The sequence below is a fragment of the Engraulis encrasicolus genome, unplaced genomic scaffold, assembly GCF_034702125.1.
Source record: "Engraulis encrasicolus isolate BLACKSEA-1 unplaced genomic scaffold, IST_EnEncr_1.0 scaffold_286_np1212, whole genome shotgun sequence".
Classification (NCBI taxonomy): Eukaryota; Metazoa; Chordata; class Actinopteri; order Clupeiformes; family Engraulidae; genus Engraulis; species Engraulis encrasicolus.
In genome coordinates this window covers 26,690-54,583 of record NW_026945573.1, presented here as the reverse complement: position 1 = coordinate 54,583, position 27,894 = coordinate 26,690, and the positions used below count along the sequence as shown (strand labels likewise).

The 27,894-nt window shown below is 43.1% G+C and overlaps 2 protein-coding genes across 2 annotated transcripts; one reads left to right on the top strand and one right to left on the bottom strand.

Moving 5' to 3' along the window:
• Positions 1-1,301: 1,301 nt before the first annotated feature.
• LOC134443083 (toll-interacting protein) lies at positions 1,302-4,681 on the bottom strand (the record flags this gene model as incomplete). Its single annotated transcript, XM_063193021.1, has 4 exons — positions 4,581-4,681; positions 2,583-2,732; positions 1,666-1,848; positions 1,302-1,454 (listed from the first exon to the last, which is right to left on the bottom strand). Coding segments are annotated over exons 1-4 (519 nt in total), but the record flags the coding sequence as incomplete, so codon positions are not given.
• A 2,339-nt stretch (positions 4,682-7,020) lies between these two features.
• On the top strand, positions 7,021-9,820 carry LOC134443081 (myelin-oligodendrocyte glycoprotein-like). Its single transcript, XM_063193020.1, has 3 exons — positions 7,021-7,090; positions 8,978-9,319; positions 9,423-9,820. Exons 1-3 carry the CDS (start codon positions 7,021-7,023, stop codon positions 9,818-9,820), a joined length of 810 nt encoding a protein of 269 aa, XP_063049090.1.
• The last annotated feature ends 18,074 nt before the right edge of the window (positions 9,821-27,894 follow it).

Sequence of the window (27,894 nt, the reverse complement as noted above, 5' to 3'; positions counted from 1 at the left end):
GTTAAAATGCCCAATGTTGCATAGAAAATACACAGGATGTATTGACTGACTACATCAGTAAAACGTCGAATGATAGACTACAAACAAGAAGGACACGCATGACAGACATGTTAAAATACCCAATGTTGCATGACTACATCAGTAAAACATCAAAGGATAGACAACAGATGAGAAGGAGCAGACAAGCATTTGAAGATGACTATTTTAGAGCCAGTGGCGGAACAAATGCACACAGGGTCCCAGGGCAAACCACCCATAGGGCCCCTCCATACAGCCTGCCATGATCACACTAAGCCCCCCCACACCAACACAGGAGGGCCAGTGGGCTGAGCCCCAGGGCAAATGCCCTGCTTGTCCCTCCTACAGGTCTGCCCCTGTTTAGAGCAGAACACCAGGTTCCGTTTGGATTGGATTAAATATAGCATTGACTGCATCAGTAAACACCTAATGAATTAATGAATGAATTAATAAATAATGAATTCGAGACAAGACCACCCCAGAAGGCAAATGACCAAGAAATCGAGAGTGAACAAGTGTCAACAATACAGAGAATAAGTATAATCCCAACAGATCTCTAAGGTCAAGCATATGACTGCAAAAAAAACCCCACAGCAGGTATTTAAGAGTTCAAGTCCTACTCCAGATCTACCGAGAATTGTAATCTAGTGCGTTTGTAAGTAGGTCTCTGGGCTAAGGTCAAAGGCACAGAAATACTGAGAAGTAAGGTTAGTAGTACAGGTGTAATGACTTATGGTCAAAGTACAACCAATAAAAGTGGAAAGATGGCAAATAACCAGCAGGGTCAATTTCCCTTTACGACTCTTAGGTAAACACCTGAACACAATGGCATGAAATTGGGGAATGGCTGCATGCCAACACCTGTGTGAGAATAGCCATGCGCGTATGATTATATGAGTGAAGCATCGATATGTGCCGAATGTGTGTGTGTGTGTGTGAGAGTGAGAGTGAAAGAGAGAGAATGCACAAGGAGGGAGTGTGTGTGTGTGAGGAATGTGTGTAAGCATTCGTATAAGTGTCTCTGTGCGTGTGTCCATGCAGGCAAGCGTGTATGTGTATGTGTGCATGCTAGTACATTTCCATGTGTAGAAAAAAAACTACAAAACTCCCGCACACTGACCATTTCACGACAGAGCAAAACGGTCAGTGTGCAGGAGTTTTATTGTTTTTTTTAATCGTTTTTTTCCCTGATCAATGATCTATGAGTCCTCTCCAACACCATCTGCCAGTTGAGGTGTGAGGAGAAAAAAAATCAATATCACAAAATATATACGTATACTCACAGCGAATGACATGACGAGGTTGATCATGCCCTCCTTGTCGTCTCCCTGCCTGCCACTCAGGCTGTACCACTCGTCCACCACACTGCCCTCTCTCAGGCCCTCGGGGATGGTCACGTGCGTCCATGCGATACGGTCGTCCATGGAGAATGCCCGCTACACAACACATATCAAAATGTCTGCATTAATACAGTAACAGAAAAGCTAAACTGTGGTACTCCAATGTTTTTTCAAAATGAAATTGCTCAATCAATATAATAAAAAAATAATATTCATGTTCAGTATCGTTCTGTCTGTCTGTCCCACAATTATTACTACACTCTGTTCACATTTATTTACGTTTTTGGTGTCCTCCACCTGTCCTCACCTCGTCAAATATCTCTAGGTAGAAGGAGTCGACCCCTGGAGGAACGGTGCACTGGATGACTTTGTTCCAGCGCGGGTTCTTGGCCCCATTGTGTGCTGTGGGCGTCTCGTACACGGCGTAGCCCAGCCTGATTCTGCAGTAGGGGTCCATCCGCGTCATCCCGTAGTTCTTTGCAAGCTTAGCCTGTCAGAGAAACAGACACAGCAGAGACAATGTAGACAAATAGACTAAGTAATGGGACTATAATTACTAAGTAAAGATAAAAGACTAAGTAATGGGACCCCATTTCTCGGAAGCGTTGTTGCTAACCACTTAGCATCGTAGTAGGTTGCCAATGGGAAATAACATACATCGCAATCACGTAAGTTGCTAACTTGGTTAGCAACAATGCTGTTGAGAAACACATCCAGGGTCAGTAGCCATCATATAAGCCTACTGCTAAACTATCAATCAAACAATTGTGCGCACACACTGATCAGTATAGAAACATCCACGCCGTAATATCTCAGATATACTGAGACCAAATATCAACTGTAGGCTATTACTGAGTTTCATGTGTTTGAACATGCAAATCGCTAACATACAATGCCAAACTATCAAGAAAGCAACGATGCACAGACAAATGCACACCCACACACATTGGTGTAGATTAGAACTTGAGGCCCTTTCTTAACCTCTAAGCATAGAACCTATGTTATAACCTTACTGTCACCAAAGTTGTAATGGCTATGTCTTAATCTGTTACTTGGCTCTCGGTACTGTCATAGCAATGTTGTTATGATTTAATTGACCATTTTCAGCAAATTATGAATAGTCCCGCCGGCGACCCCATCTGAAGTAAGAGGCTACGATTCTCAGACAGGCAATACTAAACTATCGGACAACCAAAGGCACGCATGCGCGCATGCACACACTACCTGCACTACGGTGATGCTGAGGCGTCCCACGGTGCCGATGGAGCCGGTGTACTGCAGCTGCTGGGCTGCCTGGGCGTCCAGCTGCACCTGCTGCTGCTGCTGCGTGGGGGTGATGCGCAGGAAGTCCTGGGGCAGCTCCCCGATGTACACCTGGTGAGTGAACAAGGGGAGACAACATGGAGTGGAATATAATTTACAATAGAATAGAATCATAGAACATCTATACAATCTATGAATAGAATGCATTTAATTATGGAGGATATGGAAGTCAAGCACTTTAGTGATTGAAATATAGGCCTATGCAGTGCTGTCGCTATGCACACCAGTTCTTTTGCTCTAATTTAAAGAAAATAAATGTCTTGAAAGAAATAAGAAGGGAACACAGTCTTTAAGGGAACCTGAATATTTGCATGGCATAGTGAATATCTCAATTTTCTCCAGAGGTGATGGTGTACGTTTCTCTGTTTGCCCTGCTTTGTAAGTCACTTTGGATAAAATACAAAGTAACTACTAGGTGTATAATGTAATGATGGCAAACCATAAGTCAATGCAATGTCATTCAAGGATGTAAAAAGGGCATTAGAATTAGCCATTCATACGAATGACCGCATATGAAATGGTCATACACTACAGTGCAATCATATACACATCTGTGGCTTCCATCATTAGTCCATGTGTGTTAACTTACACACAAAAGGCCCAGGCCAGCAGCCATGAGTTTGTTGCCTTAAAGACCTTGTCATCTACTTATGCTGCTATAATCCTCTTAAAAGAGAAAGAAAGGGAGAAATGCCAGCTACATTCCCTTGCCCAAACTGTAAATAGAGACAAGGGTACATCTAAAGACATCTTCATAAACAACCACACATCATGTGATCCAGCACTGATGGGTGTTATTTTAGGTGTGGATGATGGGGACATGTTCATACCACTTTTGTCCCCACCACTTTATTACAAATATAATGCACAAATGGCAAACCCGGGCAATTTACCATATTAATAGAGATTCTAGGAGTATCCAGTCTCTCTGATATTATCACCACTTTCCAAGTCAAGCCAACACCTTTGGCTAGCTCTACTCTCTGACAGTCTCCCTCTCCAGAGTAAACTTTTCAGTAATTTCACTGAATCCAAACCATGTCAACAATGTTGCTGCTGTGTCCTTTAATCAAAGCATGTCTAGAACTATTTCATCTTTAGAAGGAAGGCAGGCTAATCATTAGCCATATGTAACAGAGATAAGCCTGCCCTCACCACTTCATGACAAAGTAGTGCATGGCCTACCATGGCGGTGGTTACTAAACCAAGCTACTAAATCTGGCTAGAGTGTACAATCCCTCACGTAAACTTGCTCATGTTTTGCAACAAATGCACGTCTAAACATGTTAGACTCAAGACACAATTGCTATGCTTGCGTTGACAGCAAGGCCACTGACATGTCTTTGCTATGCGACCTAAGAGGACAGTGGAGAGTAGAAGTAACTTATAGCTAACAACCCACAGGTTTTCTAGAACAGTCTCTGAACCTGTTCGCTCTAATGTAGCGCGGCCAAACAAAATCTGAGTGTACATAGCCGATGACACAGGATTATGACAACACAACACTTGAAACATACTTAGTTGACACATTACACGCCAACTATGACTCACTCAACAGTTGCTAATAGTCAGTAGCGCACTGGCTAGCCCCATCACCTCCCTTCTAGTTAGCCATGTTAGCGGTCAGCGTACTTCACCATCTTATTTACCCATTCGACAGAGCCACTATTCTGTTATTTTAGTGACATGGTCTTTATTTCACCAACTCCTCGCAAAGTTATAAATGACCATGCATACGGCAGGCTACAGACGCTTGAAAAATAGCGCCCAGTCTGTGTTGCTTGCAATATCTCACTTGCGAGCTACATGAGATGAGATGAGATATCCATGTCGATTAATGTTAAATAATGATCTATTTCATAGCTGATGTGTCGTTTAGACATGGATCTTAAACCTTACCTGCCCACGCTGCGTACTGATCGTAGTGGCCATTATCAAACAGGAATGAACGGGTACGCAGGTAACTGGATTTCTGCGATAGTAAACAACCACCCAACTGAGCAGGGTTCTTCCGCCCTGGTCAGGTGACACTTTTGGGTCACGTCACTAACTTCCTGAGCCCGAGCTTCTGTGATCATGCGCAGAAATAGCCTACAATCAATGCATGTAATCTTGGTTTAAAAAAAGAAAACAACATTCGCTTCAGTATTCTGTCATAAAACAAGGTGTGTGCGTGCGTGCGTGCGTGCGTGCGCGGGCGGGCGGGCGCGCGCGTGCGTGCGTGCCTGAAGTTTGACTCCCTGAAGAAGGCATTGCAACGCGTTGCCCAACACTGGGGTGTTCAAATGTCTACTTACTTTGACCAAGCCATTTCAATTACTCTTAACTCTTTCTAAAGGAGAGTAGGCCTACCTTGGATTTTCTTCAGTTTGCATCTTCAGTTTTTCCCCTAGGCCTAGGCTATCTGATGACATGAGCTCCTCAACCTTTTTCCGAGTCCAGGAAGTGCTCCTAAACAAACTTAAAAGAAGAAAGAAAAATGCAAAATTGAAAATGTATTAAGGCCTATTACACCTAGGCTATTTGCATAGGCTACTTGAAGCTGCAGACGAAATACACAATCCCATTGGCAACACATAGGGCCTACACTTTCAGCAGTCTCTGTGTACATTTTGTTGCAAATGTGTCCTGCAGCCCCAAACCCCAAATTGTGTTATGTTTGTGTAGCCTATGTGAGTCTCTCTTGCAAAGTGTGGGCTATAAATTATAGGGTCTACAAAAGGAGGCCTCTGGATCTCAACCAGCAATCCCAGGGCTGGATAAGGTGGCCGGGGGCCCATACAGTGGGCAGACGTCCTCCTTTAGGGAGGACAGTCCTCCTCCTTTTAAGGCACAGCATTACGCCGGACAAAAATGCATTAAAATGCATGAAATTGCATAAAAAAACGCTAATTTTCTTGGGGGAGGACCCCCAAACCCCCCGTCCTAAAATGTGACCTCCTTTTTGCTGTCACGGACATGGTCACCCTACTATAGGCTCAGGGGGTGAAAGTAGTTTTCGTTTCTTACCGGTGCTGCATGGTGGCATAATATGAATTACTTGTCATTCCGAATGTATGAGGAGGAAATGGTCACATATTGTACTTTTCATTGTACAAATGAATTGGTTCAAGAATTTACTATGATTCCTGCTTTGACATGAGTGGTTAGATGAAAAATTCAGTTGCTACATCAGCAGACTTGTATGAGAGGTTGTAAATGGCTCACGTGTGCAGGGTGTAGGCCTACGGTACAGTCATCCAGTTATCCGGTGCAGTAGGCCTACATTTTTATTTTTTTAATTTCATGCGGTAGGCTAATTATAGTTGTCAGCAATTTTTATTGTGCTTTATCTGTAGGCCTATATCGGTTTCGTGACACATGTAGGCCTACTACAGATCTATAGCGCTGCATGACTATTTCTGGTAGGCCTATCATAAGACACTTTGTTGGAAATGGTTGTATGTGTGTGACCTTACTTTTTTTTAAATGTGGGTTTTTGGGCAGCATTAAACCTATTCTCTTGCCGATACGGCGCACCAACAGTATATTTTATACCGGTGCTATGCAACTGTGCGCACCTGACTACTTTCACCCCTCCTAGGCTACAGGTTTCTGTGGCTCCAGCTGGATGGCAAATTTAGTTACAAATTTACAATGTCACAAGTATGACCTAGGAATTAAGGATCATATGTCAACCAACTGTTCTCAACATGACAGATGAATATTTTTCAATATTGCATCTTGAATTCAATTCTGCAATTTGACCGATCAGGCCCTCCCATGCAGTGGTGTAGTCTATTTTTTTATGGTGGGTATACTGTATATTTGAGCATTTTTTGAAGTGGGTATACTGTATATATTTGTGCTATTCAGAACAATGGATCAATCAATTTTAAGTGGGTATACTGAAATCCCTGAAAACATAGACTACACCACTGCTCCCATGGCAGGCGAGGGGACCTAGGTTGCAGCCACTAGCCTGTGCGTAATCCGGCCCTTGTGCAAGAAAGGCGCCACCCTACAACAACCACTACAAGTCAGACAGAGCCACTAGTGTGTCTGCATAATGACTTTGCCATTCAATTGACACCAGGGGGCATCAGTCTTCCGTTCGTTTTTGAGTGCATGCCAGTGAGTGTCTGGACCTGTTTTTTTTTTTCTCCCTCCATGGGCAGGACATGTAGCCTACGACGTAAAGCGAAAGTGAAAATGCTTGAGTGTCGATAGACACAACTGATTAAACGGCTATGTAACTAAAGTGTTTGGACGTTCTTGCAGGCTTCAAAAAGTCTCCTTTTCCTTTAGCGGCTCATCAGAGAATGTTGATAGTTTAAATTTTCAGATTGTGATTTAAGAGATGGTGAAGCTATTGGTTTCCGACGTGACATGGGTGGTGCTTTTGACCTTCATGTTGACCGCGTCTGAGGGTATGTATTGATCATGGGTAACTGGGTCCATTGTTTACTATCTGGCCTAGTTTACGCGTAGGTCTAGCCTTTTATAATTGCTTTTAAAGTGTAACTAGTATAGGCATAGAAATTTGATATCAGCTCAGTGTACTGCACCCTGCCATTAGGTCTGAATGTGTTTTAGATTACTGACATGAGTGGAAAACAGTAGGACATCTGGACATTGAGGGGTTAAAGATAATCTATACATCAACGCCTTTTGGATATGTTAGAATCGCAATGCTTTTGATTTCATGTGATAAAATGGCAATTCAGCACTCCTCCTCTTGTGCCAGCCGTTATGCCAGTCTGCAGCACGGGTAGGCTATATGCTGTAGGATTGCGTGAAGGTATGCAGGTAAACGTACGATTAGTTAGTAGGCTATGAATTACATAAAGACTCCCTGAATACTTAGGCCCACTACAAAATGATCTGCCTTTGGTGGCATTTATGACATTCTCATATCTAAATTGCACCCAAAGGGTACTAGTCTTCCTGATAATGTTATCTGATAATGTTGGCTACATGGGATCATGTTTGGACTTCCTGCTTTGCGTGTTGCCTCTGTCAAAAGCAGCTGGATATCTTTTGAGAGCACCTCAGCTTCTGTTCAAATGGCTTAGTTAATTGAAGCCCAACTTTTAGGGAACAGAGTTGACCAATCCCTGCACATGGAACCACATGAAATCCTCACATGACATTACAGTTACATGGTGTGTGGTTTGAGGTGCACTTGAAATGTCAGTCTTGCTTCTGTGCATTGTGGAAAAGTGGGAGAGTGAGTGAGTAGGCCTACTGGCAGTGAAGTCAAACACAGACTCAGGGCAGGCAAGGGATGGAGTAGTGGCAGAGAGTAAAGGTTAATTAACTCTTTCCTCTCTGGGAGTGCAGTGTACAGTTTAACTCGATAAAACATGGCATTATACATTTGTTGTTACCAGAATGGCATTGACTAGTGCATTACTAAAGGCCCAGTGTTATGTCATAGTATAGTAGTAGCCTACTATGGTATTTAACCTTTCAATGACTATTACAACGTGCCTCAGATGGTACAGCGAGCATTAAGGGGCTACGGGATGATGATTAAAATAAGTTTAACTTTTTAAATTATGAAGCCGCCTTAGGTCTCTATTCTCTATTGTGTAGAGGTAAGGGTGGCATTCAAACCTGCAACCCTCTGGTCTTAAGACCACCTCCCTAAACATTAGACCACTGTCAAGTCTGTGTTGAAAGTGGTGAATCCTGCTTTTCTGGTGAATATATACCCTACTGCTATGCAGTACTAAACCGAGTTACTTCAAAGAAGTCTAGTTGTTGTCGCATTGGCTTGCAAGACTCAATGACTAAAATGAGTTGGATGAATGAGGATTGTCATTGTCCTTGCCTCTAGGTTTTAAGCGTTTAGGCACTTTTAAGTAGTGGTGTGGATTGGCACTGCCCTCACGATCCGATTCGATCACGATTCAGGGGGTAGCGATTCGATTAGATCCGATCCGATTCAATTCTACAATGCATTGCAATGCATTACATTTCTACTGAAAGCAAAGCAAATGTTTCATCAGTCATGATGAGGCAATACAAGTAGTCAGATGTTGAGCAACAATTTATTGGCTGTTTTCTGTATCAGTCTGGATCAGTCTGTATCAGTCTTGCAATGCTTTGAAGTACTCTTATTTAATTTAACATTCATTTGCTCCCGAAATATCCACGGAAGTGATTGAAACTTAACAAAAATGCTGCATCGATTCTGGAACTTGCCGCATTGAATTGAATCGTCCATGCCCCCCATTGGATTGGATCACCAAATCGATCATTGTTGGCACCACTACTTTTAAGCAGTTGTCTGTTGTGTGTGCTATTGTCAGGTTTCCAACTGCAGGGTCCCTCTGGTCCTCTTGCTGCCCAGCTGGGAGGCTCTGTCCTGCTGCCCTGTGCTGCTGAATCCCCCCTGCCTCTGGAGGAGCTGGAGGTGGAGTGGAGAAGAGCAGACTCTGGTGCCCTGCTGCACCTCTTCCAGGAGGGAGAGGAGAGACCAGAGTCACAGGATCATGTGTATGCGGGAAGGGTGCACTTCTTTACAGAGGAGTTTGCCAGAGGGAACTACTCTATCATGCTACATAATGTGACTATGCAAGACGTGGGAGATTACACGTGTAAAGTGTTTACAAATGTAGAGTCAGAAAATATAATAGTAGAGGTGTATTTAGGTGAGTTTTGAGTAATTAATGCTTTGACAATATTTTTCAAATATAAAAGCTCCATCCATTTTCCTCATTTTTTTCTTTCACTTATTATCAATTGTTGTTTCAGAATTCCTCTTGGTGAGAGGAGGAGGTGTGGTGTTTGCTCATGCAGCTGATGAAGTGGTCCTGAACTGCTCTGTGGACTCCCACATACCTGCAGACAAACTAGAGGAGGTCACCTGGAGGAGGAAAGATCTGACATTAGTGCTACTTTACCAAGATGGTGAGGTTGTCTCAGATGCTTCAGATCCAAAGTATCAAGTCCGGGCTCAGTTATTCAGCGAAGATATCCACAAAGGTGACTTCTCATTGAAACTGAAAGATGTCAGGACTGAGGATAAAGGGGAGTACATCTGCACGGCGCATAGTGGGGATCTATCGGCCAACACTACTGTGGTTCTACGGGCACTTGGCAAGATTACTTCCTTGAAACACACATCACATACTTGCATGCACACATATTAATTAGCTAAAAATTGTGCATGTCAACATTTTTAAGTTTGCCATTTATTTCTTTTGTCTAGGGTTTTCTAATCTGCACATATCTATATTGGTGTTGTGTACCATCACTCTGCTGTACACCTTGGGATTTACTGTACCATCCTGGCTCCTTTTACAAAAGAAAGGTGCGTTATCCTTTGGTTAAATCATGACTTGCATGATAATAAAATACGTACGGTATTGCCTGAATTTTATACAATATGCAATATAAAAAGGTGCAGTTATTTCATATTGATATTATTTTTTTAAATGCTTTACAAGCTGCCATTAATGTATGTGCATATATGTGTACAGATAAGACTCTGTCAGACTCTGAAGAAGACATTGAAATGTTAGTCTTGGCATTTGCCCAATAAAACAGTTAAACTTCCACATTTTAAGATGCTCCGGCATCTCTCTTCTGTCCACAAGGAGTATCTGGAATGAATCCAGGCATTGTCTGGTTAAAAGGCTTAATTGAGGAGTTTCTCTGAAATGTATCCATATGCATGTTTAGCTTGGGATGCTGACAGTCCAGCCTTTTCTACCTTCGTCCACTGAAGGCACCAGGGCAGAGGCTTGACTGCACTTGAGTCTGTGCAATCGTCTGGCTTTCTATCACAAATGTTGTTGTTTGTGCTATAACTTTTGAACGGGTGGAAACATATTCTCCCAGCCTTGTGAGAGAACAGTCTATAATAGGTCCATGAACTGATTTCAGAAAATGCTTTCAAGATGGGTGCCTTTCTGTTTGTGTGATAACTATCTAGCAGTAAATGCATGAATTGAGTAAATTTTGTAGGTCACTGTTTTCAAGATGGCTGAATTTCAAAATTCCATATCAATGGCCACATAATTGCTCTTCCAGATCCATGATGATGCCAGTACTTGATCAACGCCCCAAAGTCTAAAATAAGGATTTGTGTTAATAACAGATTTTACATTCTCTTCCAGAAAGTAGTCCAAGGGCCTGGGCTATACATTTCTGTTGCCTTGTGTTTCCGGGTGTCCTTTTGGGATTATGCTTTATACTTTGGGGATTTGTTGAAGGTAGGTTGTGTATTAAACGTGATTTCATAATATGTATTCTTGCATAGTTGCCTGCATAGTTTTCTGGGTGTATTACAGAATATTGTATTATTTTGTCCTTCTCCAGGATCTCTGGAAGAGGCATCTGCTTGTGCTACTCTCAACTTTGTCTGCTAATGAAGATGGCTCCTTTTCTGGACCAGCTCCCAGGTAAGTTTTTTTTACCTTATGGAGTTGTATTACCTTGAAAAAAAAGATAGGATTTTCAGTTCTTTTGTTTTCTAAACCTTTATATTTGTACGCTGTTCACAGAATTCACAAGAATGATAATGTTGGCAAACTAGATGAATGTTGAATACAGTACACTTTACTACAGTACAGTTTGTTCACTTAAGTTGACATTCCAGCAAGTTTCCTGCCATTGTTAAATAATCACAACCTTATAAAAGAGATCTCTGCAAACAAAAGGTTGTAATTGATATATGATCATTTGAAATTCAGTATCAGAATGTCCTCAGTGACAATTAGATAAATGTGCATAATTTCTGTCACCTCCCGCACTTTTTGTTGAGGATGTGATAGATTGTTGGTTACTTATGCAGTATAACTGACAACCAGGAATACAGGCCTGTGTGTTGCACTGGTGTTTAGTCAGCTGTTGTTTAGTCAATCATGCAGTCTTTCAGTCGGCCAGGGAGCAGTTGCATCGTCCAGGGAATAAACGATTCGTCGGGAGCGTAGACTATCGTTGCTGTCCAGCAAAAAACTCATATCTCCACTATATTTGTATTCTTTTATATTTGTTATTATAAAATATTAATCAGTACTACTGGTCAGCCTCAATAAGTATATATGTATGATGAATTAATTAATAACCAACTTCAATGTTGAAATGTTCATTTATTAAGAAAAATGTGATTTAAAAATTAATTAAGAGATAATAACAAAAGTGGAGATACAAGGTTTCTGCCCGAAAGTGACGCTTATGTTCCCTGACATGAGCTGATTCACTTTTCAACAGATAAGTGCTGCAACATATGTAGGCCTGAAAACTATCCCGAAACCCAAAGCCCAGTCTTGTGTCCCAGAACACCAACCTGCTGTCCTGGACACACAGCTGCTGTCCTAGGACTCACAACTGCTGATCTAGTTGGTATCCTGTGACACCAGGACACCAGTGCCTCTTTTCCACTGCCATTTTATTGGTAGGCCTACAGCTCGACACAGCGCAACTCGGCCACCACTTTTTGCTTTTCGAATAGGCACGACACAGCTCAATTGTAAAGCAAAAAGTGGCGGCCGAGTTGCGCTGTGTCGAGCTGTAAGGCCTACCAGAAAAATGGCAGTGGAAAAGAGGCACTTGACACCTAGTTGCTGTCCCGGGACACCTACTTGCTGTTCCGTAACACCTGCTGTACCGGGACCCTTCGTTGTCTCAGTCCCGGAACAGTGTCTTGGTGTCTTCATTGTTCTGTTGTCCTAGGACAGCAAGTAGGTGTCCTGGGAGTCTGCATGGTCATAAGGGTCTGTAAGGGTCATGGGAAGAAATTATGAATTAGTTTGTTTGTTATCTTAAATACATTTCAATCATATTTCACAGAGGGCTTTCGAGTTCTGAAGACCTTGAGTGTACCAGCTGTGTATGCAATTGTATCAACTGTTATAGTATCAGGTATGATTTGTCAAATTATGTTGTTATAATATTCACATTATGTCATTGTATCACCAGGTGCATTAAGTGAGACTTTGCCACTTCATGTGTTATAAAGTTATTAACATTACATTAGGGTAAAACTAATACATTATTGATGTTATTGTGTATCAGGTATTATCAGTAGCCTATTATTGATGCAATTATGATGATATGTATCAGGTGTGATTTGTCAAATTACACGTCTATTTTCACATATAACATTACCACATGCATCAAGAGAGATTTTTCTACTTAATGCATTTGCTACTTACATTACAGTACATTTGGCAGACACTTTCATCCAAAGGGACTTACAACCGAGGACATAATCATAGCACACATCACTTGCAGATACACTTGGGTTGGTGCGTTAGTTGACTCCGCCAACCACTTCAGTCCAGAACGTCTCGATCTCCGGCCAGCTGCCTCGGCGTTTCTGTCGTTGCTGGAGTCGGTCCTTTCCACCCGCACCTCGCTGCATTCTGCTTCGTCTGCCGGCCTCCCTCCCTTCCGCACCTGCACACCTATTTGTTAAGTCAATCAGTTGTTTCAGCGCCGCGTCGCTCATTAGAGGGGAGAGTCAGCTGGTGATGATAATCAGCTGATGGTGGTAATCAGCTGGTTGCACGCAATTGTAGACCCACAACTAAAAAAGGCAATGTCCTATAAATTATAATTTTCACGGCAAACAAGGCACAGCAAGTCATAAACAAAATACAGAAAACACAGCAAAAGGAATTCCCACTGCAAACCAAAACACACCATATAAATAAGGATGAAAACACCACACACTAAGGGTCAACAATTACATAAAACCATGCTTAGGGGAGCTTACTTTTGACATTACCCCCCCCTCTTTAATGGAGGTCGTCCCGACCATCTATTGGCAGCGGTACCTGGCAGGTGGTAGGCCTAAGTTTGTTCTTTGGGAACGCCGCACACCGGGGTCGTCTAAGTCATTGGGCAGGGGGGCCTGTACCCTGGGGGAATCAGGTGGAGGAGTCAATGCTGGTACCCTGGCATTCTCGGCTGGCTGTGGGTGGGTAACAGTTAGTCTTGGCAGCCACCATGTGGGAGGGGGTATGGTATGAGGCTGATCAACAGTCCTGGGCTCTGGATCATCTGGTACCTGGTGGTCCTGCAACAAATTCAAGGGGCAAGGTCGAAGGTTATTGCGGTGTACAGTGCGGGTAGGACCATCTTTACCTTCAGGGCGGAGGACATAAACTGGATGGTGTTCTCGCAGCTGGCTGACCACCACATATGGTTCAGGGGACCACTTGTAGTTCAGCTTTCCTCTGTCCCTTCTGCGGAAGTTACGAATGAGTACTCGCTCCCCGGGCAACAAGGTTGCTGGTTTGGCCCGCCTGTTGTATCTCGTTTGATCTAGCTCTTGTCTATGCTGGGTTCGGGTCTGGACCGTTTGATACGCATGGCTGAGTGCTTCTTGGTGTTTCTTTACCCACCCAGTCAAGGTGTGGGAACCTGCCACCGGCTGCAACCCAGTCGCCCAGTCAACAGGGAGTCTGGCATGTCGCCCAAAGACCACGTAATGGGGAGTCACCCCAGTGGTGCTGTGAGTGGTGCTATTGTATGCTTGGACTAGGGCAGGTAGCTGGTTGGGCCACTGGGAATGTTCAGTTTCGGTCAGAGAGTTAAGCAGTCCTAGCAGAGTCTGATTGAATCTCTCACATGCACCATTACCCTGGGGATGGTAAGGGGTAGTGCGACTCTTTTGACAGCCATATAGTTGGCAAAGCTCCTTCACAAGGGACGACTCAAAGGCTGCACCCCGGTCGGTGAGGATTCGCTCGGGACAGCCGAAGACTTGAATCAGGTGCCTATATATGGCTTGGGCAGTCGTACTGGCTGACTGGTCTCTGGTGGGTACTGCAACAGCATATTTGGAAAATAGGTCAGTCATGACTAAAATGTATGGGTACCTGTCCTCTTGTCGCCCCAGTGAAAGGTAGTCCATGCCAACGACCTCAAACGGGTAGGTAGTTGTGATTGAGACCAAGGGGGCTCTTACTTCGGGGCCAGTTTTGGTCAGGACACAGTGGGGGCAGGTTGCAGTCCATTCCTTCACATCTTGGGTCATCCCTGGCCAGTAGCAGCGCAGTTGTAGGGTTTTCAGGGTCCTGTCCGCACTAGGATGGCCCATGCTCTGATGGTAGGCCTCCCATATCTCCTTGGCAGCCTTCTCCGGGATGATGACTTGGAAGCTCTCCACAGCACCGGCCTCCTGATGCAGCTTTCCGAGGACCACATCTCGGACTACCATCTGGTCCCATTCTCTACACAGCTGCTTTGCATATGGGGACAAAGGGTCGCTTGACTCTGCTGGTCGCACCTGTTGCTCCTTCCATCGCCGCATCTGTTTCAGCACTGGGTCTTGTTCCTGTCGTTCTGCCCATGTCCGGTGGTCGTCTGCAGCTACTTGGTTGACGTGGGTAGGTGTGGCGTTGTCACCATGTTCCCGGCGGGACAAGCCATCCGCATTTCCGTTGTGGGCCCCTGGGCGGTATTTCAAAGTGTACTTGAAGTTGGCCAGCTGCGCCACCCAACGTTGCTCAACTGCGCCCAGGCGAGCAGTGTCCCGGTGCACCAAGGGGTTGTTGTCTGTAAACACAGTAAATTCAGCGCCATACAGATAATCTTTGAATTTTTCAGTGACTGCCCATTTCAGGCCAAGTAACTCCAACTTAAATGAACTGTAATTCTGATCATTACGCTCAGTTGGTTGCAGACTCCTACTGGCATATGCAATTACTCTTTCTTGGCCACCTTGCACTTGGGCCAGCACGGCTCCAAGGCCTTCAAAACTGGCATCAGTGTACAGTCTGAATGGTTGAGTAAAGTCTGCATAAGCCAGTATAGGCACACTAAGCAAGGCTTCTTTAAGCTGTTCAAAAGCTTGCTGGCAGGATGGTGACCATTCAATGGAGGCCGTCTTGTTGTGAGTGGCAGTGCCACGGGTGAGGGCATGCAAAGGGGCAGCTATTTTTGAGAATGCAGGTATGAACCGGCGGTAATAGCCAGCAAAGCCAAGGAAAGATCTCACCTGCTTCATATTCTGAGGGATTGGCCAGTCTCTCACGGCTTCAGTTTTAGCTGGATCAGTGGCTACCCCTTCCTCACTGATGACATGCCCAAGGTAGGTTACCTGGCGCTGGAAGAGGTGGCACTTGGTGGGCTGCAGTTTCAGGCCATGCTGGTGGAGGCGCTGGAAGACCTCTTCTAGGTGCTGTAGATGGCTATTGAAGTCAGGAGAGAAAATCACCACATCATCCAAATAAATGAGCAAACAGTCATTCACTAGGTTGCCTAGGCAACGCTGCATCAGTCTTTGGAATGTGGCGGGAGCATTACATAATCCAAATGGCATCCTATTGAACTCATACAAGCCACAAGGGGTCGTGAAGGCAGTCTTTTCTCTGTCTGAGGGGTGCATCTCTACCTGCCAATAGCCACTCGCTAAATCCAGCGTGGAGTACCATTTTGCAGCTTTAAGGCCAGTCAAACACTCCTCTATACGGGGCAATGGGTAAGCGTCTTTGTGGGTGAGTGAGTTTAACTTTCCATAATCTACACAAAATCGCCGGCTTCCATCTTTCTTTTTCACAAGCACAATAGGGGCGGCCCAAGGGCTTGCACTCTCACTCACCACACCGCTGTCCAGCATGTTCTGCAGTAGGGCTCTCAGCTCTGTATAAAGGCTTGGTGGAACTGGACGATACCTCTCCCGGCTTGGGGCTGCAGAGCCGGTTGGTATTTGGTGTTTAACGATGCCAGTACAACCAAAGTCTTCATCATGGCGGGCGAATACTTGAGCCCATTTCCGTAGTAGGTCAGTCATCTCTCCTTGTTGTGTAGCGGTCAACCCCCCTCCCTGCAAGGACAACACAGGATGTGAAGCAGTGACATCATTTTCCCCAGTGACCCCAATTTGCCTCACCTCTACCTCCACAATATCAGTCGCCACACTGTGGATGATCAGCTCCCGCTCTCCTTGGATATCGGATGGTTCCACTTCAGTCACCTCTGCCAAAGGCTGCCGCTGTGGGACCCACAACCGGGTAGGGGTTGGGATTGCATACACGACAGGCCACTTGGCCGCCCTGTAGAGTGGTCACCGTGCGGGCCACACACCAATCCAAGCCATTGTCAGGGAGGGGTTCTACAATCACACTACAGGACTGATTAAGGGGGTAGTCAGGTACCTGTGTCCACATGATCATTTCAGACTGGGGTGGGATGACCACTGGTGGTTGTTTGGGCGACTTTGCTATGCCCTGGAAGTGTGGAGCTGGGGGCTTAGTGGTAATCCTGTGGCACCACACAGGTTTAATAATGTTCATCCCCAGTATCCCCTGTTCTGGCCCCAGGCAATCATCATTCACTATAATTACCCCCATACTGGGGACATGGATAATTCCCACCATACAGTCAACCAGCACATAGCCCACATAGGGGATCTTCAGGCCATTGGCTGCGCGAAGCGTCAACCAGGGGGTCTCATCAAAATTTGTCAGGCAGGTGTTTTCAAGATATTTCTTAAACAGTCTTTGGCTCAACAGGGTCATCTGCGAAACAGTGTCAAGCACAAAAGGTATACACTGTCCATTCATTTTTATATTAACATATGGGCACTCACCGATCAACGCAGACTTGTGTTGCACTATGGGCTCTGTGTCCTGGGTGACTACCCCCACTACTTGGCCCTCAGCCGTAGGGGAACTTAAAAATCCCGCCTTCCTGATGGTCGGTGGGGACAACGGCGCTGCACATGTCCTGCTTCGCCGCACGCTCGACAGATGGGGCGGCCCTGCGCATCCCACTGGTAGGAGGGTGCTGTTGTCTGCCGCTCTCGAATCTGCCCTGCTGGTGCTCGAGCCGTGTGATCTCTGGGAGGGGCCCGAGGTGCTGGGGGCACTTCCCTAGTGGCCAACTGTGCTTTCATTTCCTCCATGAGGTCAGCTGACAGTGCCTTCATCTGCTCCTTCATTTCACCTATTAGCCCCTGTCGCAGATCCTCACGAATCTGGTCCTTCCATGACTCTAGGTCTGCTTTGGTGTCTCTGTGTGTGGGGGCGGTGACTCTATGGGAGAAGGTGCCATCTTCTTCCTCCTGTAGATCGCGTTCCAGGGCCCGTGCTTCACTGCAGACGGTGGCGAAGGTCATGGTTGCATCTCTCCGGATCTGCCGGCTGTGTCTTGTTCTCGCCATCTAGAGAAAAGTTCTCGCAATCTCAGTATAAATGCATTTACATTTTCATCACTTCGTTGTTTACAATAAAAAAAAAATTGCCCTCAACTTTGCCTTAGTAGTTGGTTTGGAATAAAGTTTTTTTATTGCTTCAAGAACTTTCTGTCCAGTATTCTTATTTTCGGATTCAACAAGACATAACTCTCGCTTTGCCTCTCCTTCCAGGGCACCTAGCAAGAAGTCCGCTTGCTGTTCTGGATTTAGTCCTTGGGCCCTTAGCATCACCTCAACCTGACCCCGCCATTCTTCAAATTTAGATTTATCCCCACCAAATTTTGGAATCCAAGCGGCTCCCATAAACCATAATAATAAACTGTGCTGTAATTGGTTGGTTGCTACCACCTTGTGGAGCAGATTGGTTACTACCTTCTCGTGGCTCGCTCATTTTCCAACAGTGGGCTGGTTTCCTGCACGACTACGCCAGTAAACATGTCACACAAAGTGTGGGGTTCGAACACCAGCATAAATTAGTTACCACTGTTGGAAAAATGGAAGAGCCAAGATAAAATTTGGTTTTACAAATTTATTACAATAACAAAAGACTAAAATGCCCGGGCAATAACATATATAAAAAAAACACAAATAAATACCCCACGGAACCACCCCCCGAAGTTCAGTCGGCTTTGTCCATAAAAGAATGCAAGAGCGGCAACAGTTCAAAGTGTCCAAAATCGCACGAGTCTCTATTGTCCTTGAGCCAGAGGGAGCGCGCACAGTCCACGAAACGATAGCCCAGCAACCAGCTGAGCGTCGGATGAAGCTGGTCGAGCCTACTACCGCTCCCGCAAGCCGCCTTCAGTTCCAGAGAGGCGGGTCCGCTGGTGCGCGTTGGGCCGCTTCTGCAGCAGCGTGTGACTCTGGCAGGAAGGCTCCCACTACGGCAGAAAACAGCCCTTGATCAGTGGTATATCGGCAGCAGACACACACAAGCACAATAATGGCAAGGCAGGCAGGCAAGGCCGGGTACTTAACTTGGGTTGGTGCGTTAGTTGACTCCGCCAACCACTTCAGTCCAGAACGTCTCGATCTCCGGCCAGCTGCCTCGGCGTTTCTGTCGTTGCTGGAGTCGGTCCTTTCCACCCGCACCTCGCTGCCTTCTGCTTCGTCTGCCGGCCTCCTCTCTTCCGCACCTGCACACCTATTTGTTAATTCAGTCAATCAGTTGTTTCAGCGCCGCGTCGCTCATTAGAGGGGAGAGTCAGCTGGTGATGATAATCAGCTGATGGTGGTAATCAGCTGGTTGCACGCAATTGTAGACCCACAACTAAAAAAGGCAATGTCCTATAAATTATAATTGTCACGGCAAACAAGGCACAGCAAGTCATGAACAAAATACAGAAAACACAGCAAAATGAATTCCCACTGCAAACTAAAACATAAATAAGGATGAAAACACAGCACACACTAAGGGTCAACAATTACATAAAACCATGCTAAGGTGAGTTTACTTTTGACAGAAGCGTGCTCTTTGCCATCTGATTGATCTGTAGGCCTACCTGCGGCCAGATGGGAGTGTGTGTGGAAGGGATGCGTGTGATATGTGGTTATTGAGTGTGTGACAGATTTGAGGTTGAGATCAGTTAGGCTGTTAGTGGGCTGGTGATTTTTGTGAGTTTGTTTCTGCTGCTGGTGGAGAGCATGTTGTAAAAGCAGGGTGAGCAGTACAGTAGAATGGGCTGGATGATGCTGGAATACAGAAGGGACAGGTGGTGAGGGGCAACAGAGAGGGCAGAGAGTTTACGGATCACATAGAGCCTCTGGTGAGACCTGTTGTGGATGTTGGTGACATGTTCATCAAAAGTGAGTTTATTGTTTTATGGTGGGTCCAAGATATTTGAAGTGTCTGACCTGTTAAACTCTCTGGTTATGGATGGAGGTGGGGGCCAGACGGGGTGATACTGTGTTGTGAAAGACAATACAGACTTTTTATTCTCCTGACGTTTCGGGCCACCCTGGAAATAGGAGTTCACTGGTGTGAGGAAGGATCAGGGTGGCCTGAAACGTCATAAGAATAAAAATGGAGTAAATGGGAGCTCACCAGTGTGCGGTTCTTTCATTAGGCCTGTTCTTTTTTTGTCTTTGTATTTTGTAGCGAACAACACGTTTCGCCTACTGCGTCTTCAGAGAGAAAAAAAAGAACAGTGTACGGTGTTTCATGAACTTTTCATATTGATCACCTTTTCCTGCCTTACACCTGCACCTGGACAGCTGAAGGGTTGTGCACAAGGACTTGCTTGCATGTTATTCTTTCATTAGGCCTACCTTACATGAACTTCACATTTTTGAACCTGCACCCGAAAAGAATTTGGATGTGTGTGAGATTGTACTGTGATTCCTGTTACTTTCCCATTGTAATTCAGCATTTTAAAAAGCACATTGGAATAACGTTTTAATTTTTTAAAACTGATTTACGGAAGAAGCATAACAAAATGGCTGATATGGCCATCTAGGCAACCTCAATTATTGAAGTTTCCCATGAAATTTCATTTTTTTAAGGAAGGAGCTGTATAAAAACAGGGTAATGTAATGCCCTTTACCATGTCAGAACAGCAAATAGCAGGTGCAATATCTCAAGAGATTCTATATCCCTAGGCGTACAACTAGTTAGGTTGAGTTCTTCAGGGGGGGAAAATCTACCACATTTCGTGTGTGTGTGTGTGTGTGTGTGTGTGTGTGTGTGTGTGTGTGTGTGTGTGTGTGTGTGTGTGTGTGTGTGTGTGTGTGTGTGTGTGTGTATGTGTGTATCTGAGATGGATTCATGGCTACACTTTTCATTTGGTTTCATAACATACTGTGCGTGGCAAAGGGCCTAACATGTTTTAATAACACCCAGTTAATCTTACTAAAGTAAACTCCTTTTTCCAGCTACAGCACTCTACTGTATAGGTGCACAGAGTTCATGTTCCTGTTTGTCCAAATGCTCTAATTATAATGTAAGTCGTCAGTAGGGAAGGAGTATGTTTCCCTTTTGACATAGATACTTTACCTGACAGATGTGCTTTTTCCTCTGTGTGACTCAGTGCACTACAGGACCCAGGAATTGATTTTGGCGATGTTAAACACTGTACAGACTAAGTCAATGTATGCATGGCTTGGATGTATATTGGCTTTAAATATCAGCGTTTTTTTAATAGGTAAGCAAACTAACAATTTTGTTTTTAATGTTTTTCATTACATGTCTGAGACTTTCACCATTTGTTTTTTAACATTGGGGCTTAATATGTTCTGACTAGATTTTACTTATTTCACTAGGCTTCTGCAAATATAAATTCCAGTTCTGCAGCGGTAAGTGCAGACCTTTTTACGATATTCTAGTAATAATAATAATAATACATTTTATTTTTGAGCGCCTTTCAAGATACCCAAGGACACTTTACAATCAAAACAAATACATAACAGTAGGGAAAGTAAAACAAAGCTTCAGTGAATTAACAATAGGAGAGTAATTAAAATGCAAAAATAAAATAGAAATAAAAGTACAATAAAGATAAATGTTTTCAAGTAAGAAAAAGAAGTAGAATGCATTTGAAAATAAAATAAAATGAGGGGAAAAATAATATGTAAAATTAAAAATAAACTGATGATTAAAATAAAGTGGAAGTGCCTGTCAATGAAGTGGAAAAGCAGAAATGAAAAGGTGTGTCTTCAGCTTGGATTTAAAAGTAGATAGTGTAGAACACTGACGAAGTGACAGTGGGAGTGAATTCCAAAGTTTGGAAGTTTAGTAGTAACAACCATCCATTCACCAATGTGCAGTTCATTATTTTATCACTTTACCTAATAGGCGAGTTCATAGAAGATGTCATAGGTGCTGTTTCCACGTAGCTGGATATTTTTACATGTGGATATTTTTTTCTCCTGGTTGCATTGGTTTTGCATTGGTTTTGGCCTTCCGTTTCCACGTAGCAGATATTTAAAATCCCGGTATAAAAAGCAGGATAAAAAAATGTCCTATTTAGGGGGCTGAAACGCATCTGTTACAATGGAGGATTTATTTTTATCCACATGTTGCATTTACACCTAAGCAGGAGAAAAAAAATACCCTGCTAAAAAAATATCCTGCTACGTGGAAACAGCACCTAAGTAACAGCGCAGCTCAGCAAGCAATTGGCTCTTGTTACCGGACAGATAAGATATGTGCAAGCACGCGCCATATTAGTGAAGCAAATTGCAGCCATTCATTCCTATGGACACTTTCTGAAGTGTTCCGTCTCTTATTAGACTGTCCCTGCCAGAAGGCCTATTGGAAGAGATTAAAACATGGGGCCAAAATTCAATATGGCCGCCATTTTGGTTAAATTCTGTCCTATATTCTTACAGACGTGAGTACAAAGTTTGGCTACAAAAAGATATGAAAATATATTTAGCCACTTTGAAATATCCTAAAGAACATGAAAATGAATGAATTACACAAACTCAGTGGTCTGCTGAAAAAGGCCTAACTTACGGTATTGTCCTGCCAAACTTATCACATTGGTTTACTGACCAAAAGGTTAATAAAACAAATGTGTGTGCAAGGGTGTGTGCAAACATAGATATGTCATACATTTACTGTACTCCATCGGCTCATCTTTCCCCTGCTCTACAGTGTTTCACCCTGCCAAACAATTCTGCCTCCCCAACACCCTCACTCATATCCCCACCATCCTGGGCAACAACACACACCTGGAGAAAAGAACACCCAGGCACACACACACACACACACACACACACACACACACACACACACACACAACCACACACTGACATCATTGCTGTATTGCCAAAAAATATAGGGTCAAAATCGAAAATTTGGAAAAATGGCTATATTGAATTTAGATGGCCTCAGTTATATTTCTTCCAAAAAACCTAATACAATAGGCCTAATACAATATGAAAAGTTTGGCAGGAAAACAGGTCTTTTTATGTAAAAAAAGACACACACACACACACACACTCTGAACACAAACACGCAAACAGACAGTGCAGACCCTAAACAGAGAAGACCTGCCGTCCTGCTGCGTGTGCGTTCATAAAACCAAATGTAGATTCCGAAATGTAGATTCCACTTGTTATGCTATTGTGAGAGGGAAGAGGCCGCTCCAGAGGCATATGAGATGTTTGTTGCTACAAGACATTAGACTACCGACTGGACTGAAAACATCATCAGGAATGCCCATGTCTGTGGTACCCACTGCATATCTGAAGTTAGCGTGACCATCTGTTATCTTCTTTCGGGGGAAAAATACCTAGTTTCTGTACAACAGTCTAGTACAAACAGTCTACGGTGCATGGTCAATTGCGCTCCAACGATGCACATGCAGCCAAATTACGTCATATCTGCTTACAAACAGTAAAGGGGTCTATAGCGGCCAATCCACTTTGGATGGAGCATTCAAAGTGTGGAAGGATTTGGAGATAGGAAGCATCAGGAATCTGTACATTAGGGTCACCTTTGCCTGTTTTCAACAACTTCAGGAGAAATGTAAATGACCAAAGAATCATTTCTTCCCATATCTCCAGATTAGGAATTATGTCAAAACATATCATCCTAACTTTCAGACGGTAACACCAAATGCTTTGGAGATCTGCATTCAAATGTTTGCCAGGTCACACTCCATGATCTCAACTGTTTGACACATTTAGCTGATCATGGGATCATCCAAAACAAACAGACAGACAGAACACAAACAGAGCTTGGAACTCTAGTATCTCAATTTGTGTGGAAAGAATGCCTTCAACACACACATGACTGTTCCATTAACACCTGACACTGTTTGATAACATTTTAAATTCTACATAGGTTACATTACTCCAAGGGCAAGTTGTATAAAATATGACGTATCACCACTGTGCAAGAAATGTGAATGTGTAGAGGCTACATTATCACACAGCTATGCTGTTTGTCATAACTACACAAATATTGGGGTGACATATTTCATTTCCCGTCTGGAAGACCAGAGTTTCTCAGGATTTTTTACATTTCAAATATTTTTCTCAAAAAACATGTCTAACTGAGAGGTTAGGGTTAGGGATTGTTTTGGTCTGGCATAGCTAGTATTCTTTCATTTTTTTAACATGCATTTGATAGCCTATCAACCAACTGGAAAAGGTAGCCTATTTCTCAAAAACCTGTCTGCACTGACAGTTTATGGTTAGGGAGTGTTTTGGTCAGGGTACAACTTCAATTGCTCTGGCATTCTTTTATTTAGTATTAGAATTTGGTATCTGTTTTCTAAAGATAGACTTAGTTCAACAAAGACGCTTTTGCACACCTCTGTAGTTGGGCAGGTGCGTAGGATGTTATCCCAGCGGGGTTGTCAGTCAAGTGCAAAGAAATCCCGCACACTGTCCATTCCACCAACAAACTTTAATTTCGTTTCGGTCATACTTGACACACACTAATGATAGACTTAACACAGTGCTGTGGGAATATAGAAAGCACTTCCGGGATTCTATCGCAGAAACAATTGAATTTTGGTAAAATTTGTGAAACCATTCCACGGAATTCTGAGAGATCAGGCTGTAACTTTTCTATTGGCATTTGGGAATATTGGCATATTAGAAAAAGTTTTGCGATATTACTGCCTCTGAATGTTTGCGTTAATCAATGACATTGGTATGTTATTTTCGTCAACAGGATATCTGCTTGATAGCAGTATCGGCATTATGATACTTTTCTTTATGTTCACAAATGCTTCTATCTTGCACAACTCAGGTACGTCAATTTATGGAATGTTTTGCAACTCTTTTTTTTGCATAAAATTGCTTGGAAATCATCAGAGGCTGATTATGACTCCATGGGCCCCTGGGCCAGACAACAAGACAGGGCCCCCCTCCATGGGTGCTGCTGTTTTCCAAACATTTTTGAGGGTTTTAGAGACTCTATGTTGTTGAGGTTTTGGGGTCTTCTACACAAGGACATTTTGAAAATACAGTTGCTAAAAGTATGAAACACAGAGGCCAAGGCTTCAGGGCCCCCTTGGCTCTTGGGTCCCTGGGCCTGGGCCTGGTAGGACTGTGCAGTAATCCATCCTGGGAAATGCCATAATCTGTCCTTAACTGACCCGTTCTGATGGAAACTGTGATATCAAAGGACTGCAGAGGACTGATGAGCAAATTTAGAGTAAGAGGGTTTTTCAACAGGGAAATTAATACTGCTGAACATTGGGAGAGGGAGCTGAACATCCATCTCAAAGCCCATTACTTACGGATATGTGTTGACATGGGATGGCATAGAATTTACTTGTGCCTCTTTTCCACTGCTGGTTTTCTGGTAGGCCCACATTTCGACAAAGCGCGTCTTGGCCGACACTTTTTGCTTTTCGAATAGGCATGACACAGGTCAATCGCAAAGCAAAAAGTGGAGGCTGAGTCGTGCTGTGTCGAGAAAACCAGCAGTGGAAAAGAGGCATTGGTGTCATAGCTGACAATTTCTATAAAGAAATATGTTTCAAATCAAGGGAGGACTATATCTTAGATGTACGTATTATGTTCATAATGTGTATTTTTTTTATTAAATCAAGCCTGGTTAACAATTCCAAATAAGGAGCCACAATTAACAGTGAAGTATCTAATTACCTAATACCTAATAATTATTAGGCTACTTAACACCACTTTATCAATTAATATACAGTATGTCTAAGTTAGACATACTGTATATTAATTGATATTAATGTACAACCTTACTCAGTTTATTTTATGGTGATGTAAATATGATTGCATATTGGCTATCTAGTATACATTTAGTTAAAGGAGTATGCCACTATTTTGGGGCTTAATACAGTTAAAATCGTTGGCTGGGGTTTATAAAGGTTTATATTTTTCATGTAAGCCGTTGTCTTGCTTTAAGACAAGTTAAAAGAGGGAGCATGTCGCTAAGCTAGTGAAAGTCAATGGATCCGTGTAGCATGCAATATACTCCCTCTTTTAACTTGTTTTAAAGCAAGACAACGGCTTACATGAAAAATAAGACACTTTACAACCTTTATAAACCCCAGCCAACGATTTTAACTGTATTAAGCCCCAAAATAGTGGCATACCCCTTTAAGTATATATTGAATGAGACTTGTTTACTACAGTATCATCTGACCAGGACCGCTGCTAAGGTTTTGGGGGCCCTGAGCATAAGGTTTAGGGAGGCCCCCCTGATAATGTAATAATAATAATAACAACTACAACAACAACAACAACAACAATACTTATTATTGTTATTATTATTATTATTATTGTTATTATTATTATTATTGTTATTATTATTATTATTATTATTGTATACTATAGCCTAAGAAATGCACAGCAAACATTTAGATAGGTCTATTATGTTTAGGTTACTTGGTGCTGGAAGATGTGCTCATTATTCTGTTAAATAAAAAAAGAGGTATTTAAACTGCAATAGAAGGGGTGCGTGGCCCTGCATGTGACCCAGCGAAACTGATAAATAGTTCACCCAATATGAACTCTTTCTTGTCAAGCCCTGATGAAGACCCGGTGTGGTTGAAACCGGTCTGCGTTTTTAGACTATGCCCCAGTTTAAAATAAAGGATTTTTAGCTTAAAGAACTTAACTCCTTGTCTCATATGCAAGAGTTCCCTGAAGCATATGTACCCTTACTTGTAACAAAAATGTATGCATGATCACAAGACTGTGTCATTCAAGTTTGTGTTGTGTTGGGAAAGTATGGTAAGTCATGGTACACAGATACATGTGAGATGGCAACCATATCCTGGCCCTAACTCATCACTCCCCAATATTGTGTATGCAGTAGACTAATTTTACATTTTTATTGGCAGCGTTTTATCTTCCTTCTATGGCACCTTTAATGGATGGGCTTTTCTTAGGACTGATAAAGCTACCCTCCTTGTTTAAAAAAATCAGACATGGAGGTAAGTACAGTGATCCATTCTGAACACATTTAGAATGCTTAAAATGTGAAAGGTAGCCTATAATATGTCATTTTTGTAGTAGTTAACTACCTAAAATTAAGATACTCATTCACAAATACAATCTTTTACTACCACCACCAATGCAAAGTATTCTGTTTGACTAAGATATATTCAACTTTACAAACATGTGAATAGGACCTTACTCCTCTTCCTCAGCTATTTTAAAATGAATGGTTGGGCTGTGGGACATTAAGGCTCTGCCTTCCCCTTTTTCTTCGTAGACCTGTTGCTGGTCCTTGATCCTTTTTTGTGAAAGTTGAAGACATCTCATTGTGTGAACCACAACTGATGTGGCTAGTGGCATGTAGCTGTTAATAATATCTGGTTAAACCCAGAAAGTGGAAGCAATATTGTGTATGAACCTCTTTGACCAGAGATAAACAACTGTTGTTGCACTACCTTCTGTGGCCACAATGCAACATATTATGCCTTTAAGGAATCAAACTTTTGAAATTTGTCAGATTGTTAACACTTCCATTCCATGTACAGTATGAGGAGCAAATAACAAATATAAATAATGTTCTCCATTTTCAGGAGTCCTTTGGATAACTGCACTGTTCACTCTTCTTGTTGCTAAATGTGTTGTAATTTTACATCCAACCCATTCTGTCTTCGAAATATCTGAAGGTATGTGTGAATATAAAGTAATACAAAATTATCAGTTTGCAATTGCTGGTGCTATGTCTTTGAAAAACACATTTTGGAAAATAAAAGCAAAGATTTTTTCAAGATGATAATCAGAATGAGTCGTCCTACATGTGCAATGCAACAAAGTGGGATCAATTTCGGTTTCTGACTTATTACATTTTAGTTTTAAGTCAATGAAAATCCTTGCATTTCTTTCAAACAATGTTTTGACCTTGAGGTCTTCTTCAGATTCCACATTCCAACATTGTTTGCCCTAATTTGAATCAATGTTGAAAGTTAGAATTTGGTACTTTCTACATAACATGTCAATGTTCAATACTTGGTTAGGACTGTCTTTGTCTTAATCACTGCCATGATGCGTTTAACATTGAAGTCAATGGCAGGAGTTATGGAAGTCCAGATATCCTTGATCCCTTGCTGTCAGGTGTTTTTGTTTGTTTGATTTCTCTGTACTCCCCCTCCTGCCCATCTTTAACACATCCAACAATGGTGGTGT

Bases quoted from the DNA above. Each gene is read 5' to 3' on its own strand.
- LOC134443081 (XM_063193020.1), top strand. From the start codon at position 7,021: ATGGTGAAGCTATTGGTTTCCGACGTGACATGGGTGGTGCTTTTGACC. The intron at 7,091-8,977 runs GTATGTATTGAT...TGCTATTGTCAG, and splicing joins CATGTTGACCGCGTCTGAGG to GTTTCCAACTGCAGGGTCCC. The intron at 9,320-9,422 runs GTGAGTTTTGAG...TTGTTGTTTCAG, and splicing joins AATAGTAGAGGTGTATTTAG to AATTCCTCTTGGTGAGAGGA.